Source organism: Pristiophorus japonicus, chromosome 5 (genome assembly GCF_044704955.1).
Source record: "Pristiophorus japonicus isolate sPriJap1 chromosome 5, sPriJap1.hap1, whole genome shotgun sequence".
Lineage (NCBI taxonomy): Eukaryota > Metazoa > Chordata > Chondrichthyes > Pristiophoridae > Pristiophorus > Pristiophorus japonicus.
In genome coordinates, this window is record NC_091981.1 from 236,257,249 (window position 1) to 236,273,057 (window position 15,809).

General features: G+C 46.3%; 1 protein-coding gene across 6 annotated transcripts in view; it reads left to right on the forward strand.

Moving 5' to 3' along the window:
- armc3 (armadillo repeat containing 3) overlaps nucleotides 1–12,796 on the forward strand; it is a 350,931-nt gene extending 338,135 nt beyond the window's left edge. For all 6 annotated transcript variants that reach the window (XM_070881406.1, XM_070881407.1, XM_070881408.1 and 3 more), the window contains 2 exons: nucleotides 12,153–12,315; nucleotides 12,410–12,796. In XM_070881406.1, the coding sequence (XP_070737507.1) occupies nucleotides 12,153–12,315; nucleotides 12,410–12,694 (448 nt within the window). In that variant the 3' untranslated portion in view covers nucleotides 12,695–12,796. The remainder of the gene's footprint in view (nucleotides 1–12,152; nucleotides 12,316–12,409) is intronic.
- The last annotated feature ends 3,013 nt before the right edge of the window (nucleotides 12,797–15,809 follow it).

The following is a 15,809-nucleotide window of genomic DNA, read 5'->3' on the forward strand; positions in this document are numbered from 1 at the left end:
GAACTTCCCTGCGTGCTGTGACTCCCTCCATAAGTATATGGAGAGAGCCATGGGAGAGCTTGAGTGCAGCTGTGCACCTTAGTGCAGTGCTTGTCAGTGTTTACAGCAACTCAGTGCTGCAGAACATTGATAGACAACAGTCAAAATGAATGTGGACATGGTCCCTTTAATGAAACCAGCTGATGCTGCATCATCAAATAAAATCATCAGACCTGCTTCCTTTTATTTGGCCAGGAACCTTGTAGGGTGGCTTAACAAGCCCAATCAGGGGAAAGTCGTGGGAAAAGCTGACATGGAACCAGGAGCGGGGTTCAAAACCGCCCCCAATGTCGCCCACCTTTCTCCCTCCTCGACAGGGGAAACCGCGGCCTGAAATTCTGATATATTTTAAAGACATTAGAAAAAGTGGAGTATTAGAAAAAAAGGAAATTCTTCTCATGAATCCCACATTGAAACTGTGGAAGTTGTTTTGTGAATATGCAAGATATAATCAGATACACTTCGACATGTATCCAAGGAAATGATATTGGCTCAGAAGATCAAGATATACAATCAATTTGGGTGGAGATAAGAAATAATAGGGGGAACAAGTCACTGGAGTCCATTATCAAAGAAGCAGTAGCAGGACATTTGGACAAGCAAAATTCGGTCAGGCAGAGTCAGCGTGGATTTATGAAGGGGAAGTCATGTTTGACAAATTTTCTGGAGTTCTTTGAGGACATAATGAACAGGGTGGATAAAGCGGAACCAGTGGATGTGGTGTATTTGGACTTCCAGAAGGCATTTGACAAGGTGCCACATAAAAGGTTACTGCACAAGATAAAAGTTCACAGGGTTGGGGGTAATATATTAGCATGGATAGAGGATTGGCTAATTAACAGAGAACAGAGAGTCAGGATAAATGGTTCATTCGCTGGTTGGCAACCAGTAACTAGTGGGGTGCCGCAGGGATCAGTGCTGGGACCCCAACTATTTACAATCTACATTAACGACTTGAAAGAAGGGACTGAATGTAACGTAGCCAAGTTTGCTGACGATACAAAGATGGGAGGAAAAGCAATGTGTGAGGAGGACACAAAAAATCTGCAAAAAGACATAGACAGGCTAAGTGAGTGGACAAAAATTTGGCAGATGGAGTATAATGTTGGAAAGTGTGAGGTCATGCACTTTGGCAGAAAAAATCAAAGAGCAAGTTATTATTTAAATGGAGAAAGATTGCAAAGTGCCGCAGTACAGCGGGACATAGAAACATAGAAACATAGAAAATAGGTGCAGGAGCAGGCCATTCAGCCCTTCTAGCCTGCACCGCCATTCAATGAGTTCAGTACCCCCTTCCTGCTTTCTCGCCATACCCCTTGATCCCCCGAGTAGTAAGGACTTCATCTAACTCCCTTTTGAATATATTTAGTGAATTGGCCTCAACTACTTTCTGTGGTAGAGAATTCCACAGGTTCACCACTCTCTGGGTGAAGAAGTTTCTCCTCATCTCGGTCCTAAATGGCTTACCCCTTATCCTTAGACCGTGACCCCTGGTTCTGGACTTCCCCAACATTGGGAACATTCTTCCTGCATCCAACCTGTCCAAACCCATCAGAATTTTAAACGTTTCTATGAGGTCCCCTCTCACTCTTCTGAACTCCAGTGAATACAAGCCCAGCTGATCCAGTCTTTCTTGATAGGTCAGTCCCACCATCCCGGGAATCAGTCTGGTGAATCTTCGCTGCACTCCCTCAATAGCAAGAACGTCCTCCTCAAGTTAGGAGACCAAAACTGTACACAATACTCCAGGTGTGGCCTCACCAAGGCCCTATACAACTGTAGCAACACCTCCCTGCCCCTGTACTCAAATCCCCTCGCTATGAAGGCCAACATGCCATTTGCTTTCTTAACCGCCTGCTGTACCTGCATGCCAACCTTCAATGACTGATGTACCATGACACCCAGGTCTTGCTGCACCTTCCCCCTTCCTAATCTGTCACCATTCAGATAATAGTCTGTCTCTGTTTTTACCACCGAAGTGGATAACCTCACATTTATCCACATTATACTTCATCTGCCACGCATTTGACCACTCACCTAACCTATCCAAGTCACTCTGCAGCCTCATAGCATCCTCCTCGCAACTCACACTGCCACCCAACTTAGTGTCATCCGCAAACTTGGGAGATATTACACTGAATTCCTTCATCTAAATCATTGATGTATATTGTAAATAGCTGGGGTCCCAGTCCTGAGCCCTGTGGCACCCCACTAGTCACTGCCTGCCATTCTGAAAAGGACCCATTTATCCCGACTCTCTGCTTCCTGTCTGCCAACCAGTTCTCTATCCACGTCAATACATTACCCCCAATACCATGTGCTTTAGTTTTGCACACCAATCTCTTATGTGGGACCTTGTCAAAAGCCTTTTGAAAGTCCAAATACACCACATCCACTAGTTCTCCCCTGTATACTCTACTAGTTGCATCCTCCAAAACTTCTAGAAGATTTGTCAAGCATGATTTCCCTTTCATAAATCCATGCTGACTTGGACCGATCCTGTCACTGCTTTCCAAATGCGCTGCTATTTCATACTTAATAATTGATTCCAACATTTTCCCCACTACTGATGTCAGGCTATCCAGTCTATAATTTCCTGTTTTCTCTCTCCCTCCTTTCTTAAAAATTAGTGTTACATTAGCTACCCTCCAGTCCATAGGAACTAATGCAGAGACGATAGACTGCTGGAAAATGATCACCAATGCATCCACTATTTCTAGGGCCACTTCCTTAAGTCCTCTGGGATGCAGACTATCAGGCCCTGGGGATGTTTCGGCCTTCAATCCCATCAATTTCCCGAACACAATTTCCTGACTAATCAGGATTTCCTTCAGTTCCTCCTTCTCACTAGACCCTCAGTCCCCTAGTATTTCCGGAAGGTTATTTGTGTCTTCCTTCGTGAAGACGGAACCAAAGTATTTCTTCAATTGGCCTGCCATTTCTTTGTTCCCCATTATAAATTCACCTGATTCTGACTGCAAGGGACCTACATTTGTCTTCACTAATGTTTTTCTCTTCACATATCTATAGAAGCTTTTGTAGTCAGTTTTTATATCCCCAGCAAGCTTCCTCTCATACTCTATTTTCCCCCTCCTAATTAAACCCTTTGTCCCCATCTGCTGAATTCTAAATTTCTCCCAGTCCTCAGGTTGGCTGCTTTTCCTGGCCAATTTATATGCCTCTTCCTTGGATTTAACACTATGCTTAATTTCCTTTGTTATCCACGATTGAGCCACCTTCCCCGTTTTATTTTTACTCCAGACCGGGATGTACAATTGTTGAAGTTCATCCATGTGATCTTTAAATGTTTGCCATTGCCTATCCACCGTCAACCCTTTAAGTATCATTTGCTAGTCTATTCTAGCCAATTCGCACCTCATACCATCAACGTTACCTTTCCTTAAGTTCAGGACCCTAGTTTCTGAATTAACTTTGTCACTCTCCATCTTAATAAGGAATTCTACCATATTATGGTCACTCTTCCCCAAGGGGCCTCGCACAACAAGATTGCTAATTAGTCCTTTCTCATTACACATTACCCAGTCTAGGATGGCCAGCCCGCTAGTTGGTTCCTCGACATATTGGTCTAGAAAACCATCCCTAATACACTCCAGGAAATCCTCCTCCACCATATTGCTACCAGTTTGGTTAGCCCAATCTATATGTAGATTAAAGTCGCCCATGATAACTGCTGTACCCTAGGTTGATTCCGGGGATGAGGGGGTTGACTTATTAGGAAAGGTTGAGTAGGTTGGGCCTCTACTCATTGGAATTCAGAAGAATGTGAGGTGATCTTATCAAAACATATAAGATTATGAGGGGTCTTGACAAAATGGATGCAGAGATGTTTCTACTGATGGGGGAGACTACAACTAGAGGGCATGATCTTAGAATAAGGGGCCGCTGATTTAAAACAGAGATGAGGCGGAATTTCTTCTCTCAGAGGGTTGTAAATCTGTGGAATTCGCTGTCTCACAGAGCTGTGGAAGCTGGGACACTGAATAAATTTAAGACAGGAATCGACAGTTTCTCAAACGATAAGGGGAAAGGGGTTATAGGGAGCAGGCGGGGAAGTGGAGCTGAGTCCATGATCAGATCAGCCATGAGCTTATTGAATGACGGAGCAGGCTCGAGGGGCCGTATGGCCTACTCGTGTTCCTATTTCTTATGTTCTTATACTCTATAGGCCCACTAACAGTAGCTACACTGTTGGACAAATATAAATAAATAATGGAAGCTTGCAAGAAAGGTGCGGCAATAATCATGGGCGATTTTAATCTTCATATTGATTGGACAAATCAAATTGGCCTAGGTAGCCTTGAGGAAGAGTTCACAGAATGAATTTGAGATGGTTTCCTTGAACAGTACATTGTGGAACCAACCAGGGAACAGACTATCTTGGATCTGGTACTGTGTAATGAGACATGATTAATAAATGCTCTCATAGTAAAGGATCCTCTAGGAAAGTGTGACCATAGCATGGTTGACTTTCAAATTCAGTTGGAGGGTGAGAAAATTGGATCTCAAACCAGTATCCTGATCTTAAATAAAGGCGATTGCAAAAGCATGAAGGCCGAATTAGCTAAAGTGGACTGGGAAAATAGATTAAAGTGCAAGACGGTTGATAAACAATGGCAGACATTTAAGGAGATATTTCATAACTCAACAAAAATATATTCCAGTGAGAAGGAAAGACTTTAAGAGAAGGGAGAACCATCCATGGTTAACTCAGGAAGTAAAGGATGGTATCAAATTGAAAAAAATGGCATACAAAGTTGACAAGATTAGTGGGAGGCCAGAGGATTGGGAATTTTTAAAAAACCAGCAAAGGACAACTAAAAAAATTATAAAGGGAGGGAAGATAGAGTATGAGAGTAAACTAGCAAGAAATATAAAAACAGTTGGTAAGAGCTTCTACAAGTAAATAAAAAGGAAGAGAGTAGCTAAAGTAAATGTTGGTCCCTTGGAGGATGAAACTGGGGAATTAATAATGGGGAACAGGAAAATGACCAAGACTTTGAACAAATATTTTGTATCGGTCTTCACGGTAGAGAACACTAAAAATATCTCAATAATAGATAATCAAGTGACTATAGGGAGGGAGGAACTTAAAACAATCACTATCGCTAGAGAAAAAGTACTAAGTAAAATAATGGGACTAAAGGCGGACAAGTCCCCTGGACCTGATGGCTTGCATCCTAGGGTTTTAAAAGAAGTGGCTACGGAGATAGTGGATGCATTGGTTGTAATCTACCAAAATTCCCTGGATTCTGGAGAGGATCCAGCGAATTGGAAAAATGCAAATGTAATGCCCCTATTTAATAAAGGAGGCACACAGAAAGCAGGAAACTATGTTAATACGGATTCTTTTCCCTCAATCTGGTTCAGCGAATTCACTGAGTCGAACACCGTTGCCGCTTATAAAAAGCAGACTTTATTCTTTTGTTTCACCGGCCGGGACTTATCAGAACGAAGGAATGCTCTCCCTATAGAGTGCACTCACTCCCCACGGACAAGTCACGTTACAATGTAGGGGCGCAACGGTTATATATTTCCAGTACATGATACAATTTGAGTGACATTCAGTTCACCCTATCCCCTTATGATCCCTCCTTCCCTTTGTCCACTCATGAGCCGACATCTGGCCTTCCTGGCCCAATTACGTATGGGCTGTAGTTATGTGTAGCAGCAATTGTTCAACTGTTTTTTACACAAAGAGCCTTTCAGAGCCTTTCTCACCTTTGTTAATGTTTCAAATTTACTGGTGTGACTTAGCAAGACCTTGAGCCAGTCTTTTATTTCTGCCAATGTTGTAACATTTGCTGTCTGACATTCTTAAGGCTATTCTTCCATGAATCCTTTGTTCAATTTCACTGTCTCTATACATTTTCCCACATTCTCAACTATAGAGCAGTTAGCCTAACATCTGTCGTTGGTAAAATGCTGGAATCCATTCATCATCATCATCATCATCATCATAGGCAGTGCCCCAGAATTGAGGAAGACTTGCTTCCACTCCTGAAGTGAGTTCTTTGGTGGCTGAATAGTCCAATACGAGAGCCACAGACTCTGTCACAGGTGGGACAGATAGTCGTTGAGGGAAGGGGTAGGTGGGACTGGTTTGCCACACGCTCTTTCCGCTGCCTGCGCTTGATTTCTGCATGCTCTCGGCGCTGAGACTCGAGGTTCTCAGCACCCTCTCGGATGCACTTCCTCCACTTAGGGCGGTCTTGGGCCAGGGACTCCCAGGTGTCAGTGAGGATGTCGTACTTTATCAGGGAAGCTATGAGGGTGTCCTTGCAGCATTTCTGCTGCCCACCTTTGGCTCGTTTGCCGTGAAGGATCTCCGAGTAGAGCACTTGCTTTGGGAATCTCGTGTCTAGCATGCGAACTATGTGGCCTGCCCTGCGGAGCTGATCGAGTGTGGTCAGTGCTTCAATGCTGGGGATGTTAGCCTGGATGAGGATGCTGATGTTGGTGCGCCTGTCCTCCCAGGGATTTGTAGGATTTTGCGGAGACATCGTTGGTGATATTCCTCCAGCAACTTGAGGTGTCTACTGTACATGGCCCATGTCTCTGAGCCATACAGGAGGGCAGGTATTACTACAGCACTGTAGACCATGAACTTTGTGGCAGTTTTGAGGGCCTGGTCTTCAAACACTCTTTTCCTCAGGCGGCTGAAGGCTGCACTGGAGGCGGTGTTGTATCTCGTCGTCGATGCCTGTCTTGTTGATAGGAGGCTCCCAAGACATAGCAAGTGGTCCACAGTGTCCAGGGCCGTGCCGTGGATCTTGATGACTGTGGGGCAGTGCTGTGTGGTGAGGACAGGCTGGTGGAGGACCTTTGTCTTACGGATGTTGAGCGTAAGGCCCATGCTTTCGGATGCCTCAGTAAATACGTCGACTATGTCCTGGAGTTCAGCCTCTGTATGTGCGCAGACGCAGGCGTCGTCCGCATACTGTAGCTCGACGACAGAGGTTGGGATGGTCTTGGATCTGGCTTGGAGACGGCGCAGGTTGAACAGGTTCCCACTGGTTCTGTAGTTTAGTTCCACTCCAGCGGGAGCTTGTTGACTGTGAGGTGGAGCATGGCAGCAAGAAAGAATGAGAAGAGGGTTGGGGCGATGACCCAGCCCTGTTTGACCCCGGTCTGGACGTGGATTGGGTCTGTGGTGGATCCGTTGGTAAGGATCACGGCCTGCATGTCATTGTGGAGCAGGCGGAGAATGGTGACGAAATTTTGGGGGCATCCGAAATGGAGGAGGACGCTCCATAGACCCTCGCAATTGACAGTGTCAAAGGCCTTTGTAAGGTCGAAGAAGGCCATGTATAAGGGCTGGCGCTGTTCCCTGTATTTTTCCTGTAGCTGTCGCGCTGCAAAAATCATGTCCGTTGTGCCCCGTAGGGGCCGAAATCCGCACTGTGACTCCGGGAGGAGCTCCTCGGCCACGGGAAGAAAACTGTTGAGGAGGACTCCAGCGACGACTTTCCCAGTGGCTGATAGCAGGGAGATGCCTCTGTGGTTGCCGCAGTCGGACTTGTCCCCTTTTTTAAAGATGGTCATGATTACTGCATCTCTGAGATTCCCCGGCATGCTCTCCTCCCTCCAGATGAGAGAGATGAGGTCGTGTATTCGCACCAGCAGTGCCTCTCCACCTTACTTCAATGCCTCAGCAGGGATTCCGTCCGCACCTGTAGCCTTGTTATTTTTAAGCTGTCTTATGGCTTTCTCTACCTCGTGCAGTGTTGAGGTCTCACTGAGGTGGCGGTGAGTAGCATGCCACAGGATGGAATCGAGAACACTCGAGTCAAAGGCAGTCTCGATTGAGATCTTCGAAGTGCTCCTTCCAGCGGGCCCTGACTACCTTGGTGTCCTTGATGAGTGTTTCCCTGTTCTTGGCCAGCAGTGGAGTGGGGCCTTGGGTGTTTGGCCCATTGGTGACCTTGACTGCGATGAAGAATCCTCGCACATCATGGTTGTCGGACAGCTGCTGTATCTTCTGTGCTTTCTCCATCCATCACTTGCTCTTTAGGTCCCGGGTTTTTTGTTGGATCTCAGCCATGAGCCGTCTGTAATGCTGCTTTGCTGCTCCCACATTGGGTTGTTGTTTAAGGCTCAGAAATGCCCTGCGCTTGTGATCTATTAGCTCTCGGATCTCCTGATCATTCTCATCAAACCAGTCCTGGTGTTTCCTGGTTGAGTAAACGAGCGTCTCTTTGCAGGCACTGGTTATGGAGGCCTGAAGGGCAGACCAAGCGTTGTGGGCAGTCTGCGTCTTGGGGTCGTCGAGGCACGCCAGATTAGCTGTGAGGCACTGGCTGTATAGGGCTCTCTTAGCTGGGCCGTTAAGTGCTCTGAGATTGACTTTTTTGCGGCACTGCTTCTGCTGCCCCCTCCACTTTGGGGCTATGTTGATGTCGATGATGGATTGGATTAGGCGGTGGTCTGTCCAGCAGTCGTCGGCTCCTGTCATGGCACGGGTGATGCGCACATCCTTGCGATCCCTGGCTCAGACGATGACATAGTCGAGCAGCTGTCAGTGCTTGGAGCGAGGGGTTGCCACGATGCCTTGCATTTGTCCCTCTGGTGGAACAAGGTGTTGGTGATGACAAGGTCATGTTCTAGCCATTTTGTCAGGCGAGGGGTACCACTGGAGTTGGCTTTCCCTACTCCCTCTCTGCCAATCACGCCCCCCCCCCCCCCAGAGGTCTGTGTCCTTGCCAACCCTGGTGTTGAAGTCACCGAGGAGGATCAGTTTGTTGCCCACGGGGGCGCAGGACAGGGATTTTGAGAGATTGGTGTAAAAACCATTTTTGGCCTCATCAGTTGCATCACGTGTTGGGGTGTACGCACTGATGACTGTGGCGCACTGGTTCTGGGATAGGGTAAGTCGAAGAGTCATGAGGCGTTCGGTAGACCCGCAGGGAGAGTCTTTGAGGCGGTCAACCAGCTCATTTTTGATTGCGAAGCCGACTCTGTGGAGGCAGCGTTCTGCCTCTGGTTTCCCTTTCCAGAAGAAGGTGTAACCTCCACCTTGTTCCTTGAGCTGGCCTTCCCCTGCTCGTCGGTTCTCGCTTAGGGTGACGATGTCGATATCAAAGCTTCTAAGTTCCCGGGCAACTATGGTGGTGCGGCGTTCCGGCCTGTCGCTATTGGGGTTGTCCATGAGGGTCCTGACGTTTAAGGTCCCGGACTTCATGTTAACGGAGTGAAAGATGCCTGTGTGTGAGTTCTTTTAACGTGGGGTGGTCGTTGCACACCGGCTACCACACGGACTTAGCTGAGCGAGGTCTTAATTTAGTGGCAAGGGGGTTCAAGACGACTGGAGTCCAGGCACTGCTATATGGCCTAGTTACCTACGGCGAGATGCTGGCCGCAGGCCCGGCGTTGGGTAGCGCCCTTGGTGGTAGGTGGTCTGAGGCCTGGTTGGGGGCAGGCACTGGGAGGGTCATTGGCCCACCGGGGTTCAAGGTGGGAGGGCAGGGGGGTCACAGCCATTGTACTCACCACGTATTAAGGAAGCAGTAACAACATTTAGAAAAGCATAATACAGTCAAGCAGAGTTAGCATGGATTTATGAAAGGGAAATCATGTTTGACAAATTTGCTGGAGTTCTTTGAGGATGTAATGAGCAGGGTGGATAATGGTGAACCAGTGGATGTGGTGTATTTGGATTTCCAGAAGGCATTTGATAAGGTGCCACATAAAAGGTTACTGCACGAGATAAGAGCTCACGGGGTTGGCGGTAATATATTAGCATGGATAGCAGATTGGCTAACAGAAAATAGAGTGGGGATAAATGGGTCATTTTCTGATCGACAAACGGTTGACAAATGATGCCACTGGGATCAATGCTGGGGCCTCAATTATTTACAATCTATAATAATGACTTGGATGAAGGGACCGACTGTAATGTAGCCAAGTTTGCTGATGATACAAAGATGAGCGGGAAAGGTGAGGAGAACGCAAAAAAATCTGCAACAGAATATAGATAGGCTAAGTGAGTGGGCAAACATTTGGCAGATGGAGTCTAATGTGGGAAAGTGTGAGATTATCCATTTTGGCAGGAAAAATAAAAAAACAAATTATTATTTAAATGGAAACTACAAAATGCTGCAGTACAGAGGGACCTGGGGGTCCTTGTGCATGAAACACAAATAGTATGCAGGTACAGCAAGTAATCAGGAAGGCAAATGGAATGTTGGCCTTTATTGCAAAGGGGATGGAGTATAAAAGCAGGTAACTCCTCCTACAACTGTACAGAGTATTGGTGAGGCCACACCTAGAGTGCATACAATTTTGGTCTCCTTATTTAAGGAAGGATAGACGCCATCTGCCAAATGTTTGCCCACTCACTTAGTCTATCTATATCCTGTTGCAGATTTTTTGTGTCCTCAGCTTTCCCACCCATCTTTGTATCATCAGCAAACTTGGCTACATTACAGTCGGTCCCTTCATCCAAGTCATTATTATAGATTGTAAATAATTGAGGCCCCATCATCGATCCCTGTGGCATCCCATTATTTACTGTTTGTCAACCAGAAAATGACCCACTTATCACCACTCTCTGTTTTCTGTTAGTCAATCTGCTATCCATGCTAATATACTTGCATTGGAGGTAGTTCAGAGAAGGTTCACTAGGTTGATTCTGGAGATGAGGAGGTTGACTTATGAGGAAAGGTTGAATAGGTTGGGCCTATGGTGGCAAAAACATGAAGGCAAAATATTATCTGAATGGCTGCAGATTAGGAAAAGGGGAGGTGCAACGAGACCTGGGTGTCATGGTACATCAGTCATTGAAGGTTGGCATGCAGATGCAGCAGGCGGTGAAGAAGGCAAATGATATGTTGGCCTTCATAGCTAGGGGATTTAAGTATAGGAGCAGGGAGATCTTACTGCAGTTGTACAGGGCCTTGGTGAGACCTAACCTGGAATATTGTGTTCAGTTTTGGTCTCCTAATCTAAGGAGGGACGTTCTTGCTTTTGAGCGAAGGTTCACCAGACTGATTCCCAGGATGGCAGGACTGACATATGAGGAGAGACTGGATCGACTGGGCCTGTATTCACTGGAGTTTAGAAGAATGAGAGGGGATCTCATAGAAACATAAAATTCTGACGGGACTGGACAGGTTAGATGCAGGAAGAATGTTACCGATGTTGGGGAAGTCCAGAACCAGAGGTCACAGTCTAAGGATAAGAGGTAAGCCGTTTAGGACCAAGATGAGGAGAAACTTCTTCACTCAGAGAGCTGTTAACCTGTGGAATTCTCTACTGCAGAGAGTTGTTGATGCCAGTTTGTTAGATATATTCAAGAGGGAGTTAGATATGGCCCTGATGGCTAAAGTGATCAAGGGGTATGGAGAGAAAGCAGGAAAGGGATACTGAGGTTAATGATCAGCCATGATCTTATTGAATGGTGGTACAGGCTCGAAGGGCCAAATGGCCTACTCTTGCACCTATTTTCTATGTTTCTATACTCATTGGAGTTTAGAAGAATGAGAGGTGATCTTATTGAAACATATGATACTGAGGGGGCTCGGCAAGGTAGATGCAGAGAAGATGTTTCCACTCATGGGGGAATCCAGAACTAGGGGACATAGTTTAAGAATAAGGGGTTGCCCATTTAGAACTGAGATGAGGAGGAATTTCTTCTCTCAGAGTCGTAAATCTGTGGAATTCTCTGCCCCAGAGAGCTGTGGAGGCTGAGTCATTGAATATATTTAAGGTGAAGATAGACAGATTTTTGAGCGATAAGGGAGTGAAGGGTTATGGGGAGCGGGCAGGGAAGAGGAGCTGAGCCCAAGATCAGATCAGCCATGATCTTATTAAATGGCGGAGGAGGTTCGAGGGGTCAAATAGCCTACTCCTGCTCCAAATTCCTATCTTCTTATGAAACTGGAATAACCTAGAGAAATTAGTGATTGAATTGAGCTTCAAGCCTCTTTTCGCTTAATCTGTCTGTATTTAGTCTGTGTCAGTATACATGCTTCTCCTCCTGCCCTAGATTGTAACATCCAGAGTACTCCAAGGTTCTATCCTTGGCCTCTTCCCTTTTCCTTGTTCATCCTATAATCGACAATTGTTTTTTTACCCTGTTTAATTTTTAATACTAGGTTTGTTGCTGAAAAGATGGGTGGACCTATCCATATGGATCGGCTTCATGAATTCACCTGGGAATTTCACATTACTGAACTGAAATTTGAATTAAAATCCAACATCATTCCAATTGGGAAAATTCAGAAAGGAATCTACTACCACAGAGCCCTTCTATTCAAGGTAGAAATTCTATTGCCTTTTGTAGTAAACAATTAAATTGCTGTTTCATATAGTTTCCAAAGTGAAGTAATTTAAACCCATTTTTTTTCTTCAGGCATTAGCAGATAGAATAGGGATCAGTAGCAGTCTTGTTCGTGGAGAGTACAGCCGAGCCTGGAATGTAGTCATGTTGTTTGACCACCATCCTCAAGATACTACTGGGCTTCTCTTTCCACCAAATGAATACATAATAGATCTCATGCACAGAGTCGGCAACTTGATGAGGACTGACAGTCCAGATGCAACACACTATGAAAGTTGTACTAGTTGTCCCCATACGAATTGTAAATGTTGCAAACAATTGTCTTGGTACCTAGATCACCTTGAGAAAAGCAGCTAAGTTGCTAAAGTCTCTGCATTCAATAACCTTGACAAGCAAAATGTTGCTGAAAAATCAGAAATGCCATATTAAAATGGACCATCAAGTCACCATTCAACTTTATTTAGTTTGTATATTTATGATCATCTTTTATGTTACTTCTTTATCATTTTGTGTAATTGCCTTGTTTTTGAATAAGAATCTTTCCCTATAGCTGGCATGCTTGTATGTTACTTGATTTTCATAAAGACAAACATTCAATGCCTGTTAGCATTCCCACAAATTGAGTATGTGTGTTATAAGAAAAGAAACATAATAGAAACAGGAGTAGGTCATTTGGCCCTTCGAGCTAGCTCCGCCATTCAATAAGATCATGGCTGATCTGATCTTGGGCTCAGCTCCACTTCCCTGCCCGCTCCCCAGAACCCTTCACGCCCTTATCGCTCAAAAATCTATCTCCACCTTAAATATATTCAATGACCCAGCCTCCACAGCTCTCTGAAGCAAAGAATTCCACAGATTTACAACCCTCTGAGAGAAGAAATTCCTCCTCATTGCAGTTTTAAATGGGAAAGCCCTTATTCTGAATCTATGCCCCCAGTTCTAGATTCCCCCATGAGTGGGAACATCATCTCTGCATCTCCCTTGTCGAGGCCCCACTGTATCTGCATCTTATATGATTCAATAAGATCACCTCTCATTCTTCTAAACTTAAATGAGTATAGGCCCAACTTGCTCATCCTTTTATCAACCATCTGTTTTTCCAGTCCACTTTAGCCAACTCTGCCTTCATACTTTTGTAGTCTCCTTTATTTAAGCTCAGGACACTGGTTTGAGATCCAACTTTCTCATCCTCCAACTGAATTTGGAATTCAACCATGCTATGATCAGTCTTTGCTAGAGGATTCTTTACAAGATCATTTATTAATCCTGTCTCATTACACAGTACCAGATCTAAGATAGCCTGCTCCCTGGTTGGTTCCGCAACGTACTGTTCAGGGAAACCATCTTCCTCAAGGCTACCGTGGCCAATTTGATTTGTCCAATCAACATCATTTAACGGCCACCAAGAACAACGTCTGGAAAACGGTTGGTACAGGCTTACAGAGTCGTTAGCTGGTGGCTACTTAAAGGGATGAGGAAGTGCTTCCCTCGGAGGTCAGTCAGTGTAACGTTTACACACAGCATGGTGGTAGCCTCCGAGTTTGCAGCAGCAGACAGACGTAGCAATTGAGCTTGAGAGAAACTTATTTCTGAAACTTTACTTGTTCACCAGCATCACATTCTACATGCTCTAGCAAGTCATTGTGAAGAGAGAAGGGCTGTTGGCCTTGTCAGTGGCTGAAAGAGAGCCCCTAGACATCGGGGCAGGAGGTCATACCCCTCATGGCTTTACCGGCGGCAACGCTCATACCTGGACCTCTCCAAAGAGCATTGTGTTAGAAGGCTGCACTTCCAAAAGGAGGACATTACAGAGATATGCCAGCTCCTGCAGGGAAGACCTGCAGCCTCACATTGGCACCAGGACTGCGCTGCCCGTCACAGTGAAGGTCACGGTGGCACTCAGCTTCTCTGCCTCCAGCTCCTTCCAGGCTGCATCACGGGACATATGCTGCGTCTCACAATTAGCAGCACATAGCTGCATTCGCGTCTTCACAGAGGCTCTGTACAGCCATCAAATAGATTTAATTACCTTCCCAATGACCAGGGAGAAACAGGATGAGCGCGCATGTGGGTTTGCCAGGATAGTGGTCTTCCCGAGGATGCAAGGAGCAATTGACTTCCCGCACATAGCCTTGCGAGCACCATTCCAAAATGTAGAGGTTTTCAGAAAGAGAAAGGGATACCACTCCCTAAATGTGCAACCGGTGTGCGACCACAAGCAGCGCATCCTTGCAGTCAATGCTCGCTCTCCTGGAAGCGCACATGACGCCTTTATCCTACGGTAGAGCACTATTCCTCGACTGTTTCAGCCACCACAGCAAGGCAGAGGCTGGCTGCTCGGGGACAAGGGATACGGCCTGGTCACTGGCTAATGACCCTTCTCCCCCCCGCCCCCCCCCTACCACCCACCCCCCCGCAACCCCATCTCCGAGCCAGAGGAACGCTACAATGAGAGCCATACTGTCATCCACAATATCATAGAGCAGACTATAGGGGTGCTGAAGCAGCGATTCCGATGCCTGAACTGCTCTGGAGGCAACCTTCAATACTCCCCTCAACAGGTCTCACTATTCATTGTGGTGTGCTGCATGCTGCACAACTTGGCCATCATGAGGGCTCAGGCTTTTCCAGTGGAGATTGCTGGCCCACCTCAAGAGGATGAGGAGGAGCAGGAGGAGGAACATCATCATAAGCGGTCCCTCAAACGAGGATGACTTGCTTCCACATGGGTTCACAGATGTTTCAATAAAGGACCCGATATTCCAGTCCTGAACTCCAATTGAAAGGGTGGAAGATGCCTGTGCGTGGATTTTTTTAATGTGTGGTGATCGTTGCACATCAGTCACCACACGGACTTGACAGAGCTAGGCCTTTATCCAGTGGCAAGGGTAAACCAGGACGACTGGAGACCTGCTCTGCTGCATGGACCTAGTGTATACACATATTGTAGTGTGGGCTGGCCCATGCTGCCCCCGGGCCCTCGACACATCTGGGCCCCGTACCCTCATTTGCCGCACCACTGCAACATCTCTCACTGCTCCTCCGCCATGATCTCTCGCCGCTCCTCCGTCACGATCTCTCGCCGTTCCTCCGCCACGATCTCTCGCCACTCCTCCGCCACAAAAACATTCGCTGCACCTCCGCCACAATCTCTCACTGCTCATCCGCCCCGACCTTCCCGCCCCCGCCGATGTTCCTGCCCATGCTCCAAACGGCGTTTAATCCAAACTTTCTTTTCCTCTATTTCTCTTTCTGTAACTGATTTGACATTGAATTTACCCACTCTAATTCACCCTCCTTCTCAGTCCTTCCTGTTTATTTCTCAAACAATAGCAAAAGGCAAACCAAACACAAAGGGATCGGGAGAGGGTAGGATTGATGAACAGAAAATGGCATTTCATGTGGAAACATAAAGGAAGTAAGTCTAGGGAAGGGAAATGAATGGCATGAATATAAACTAATTCGTTTTAGG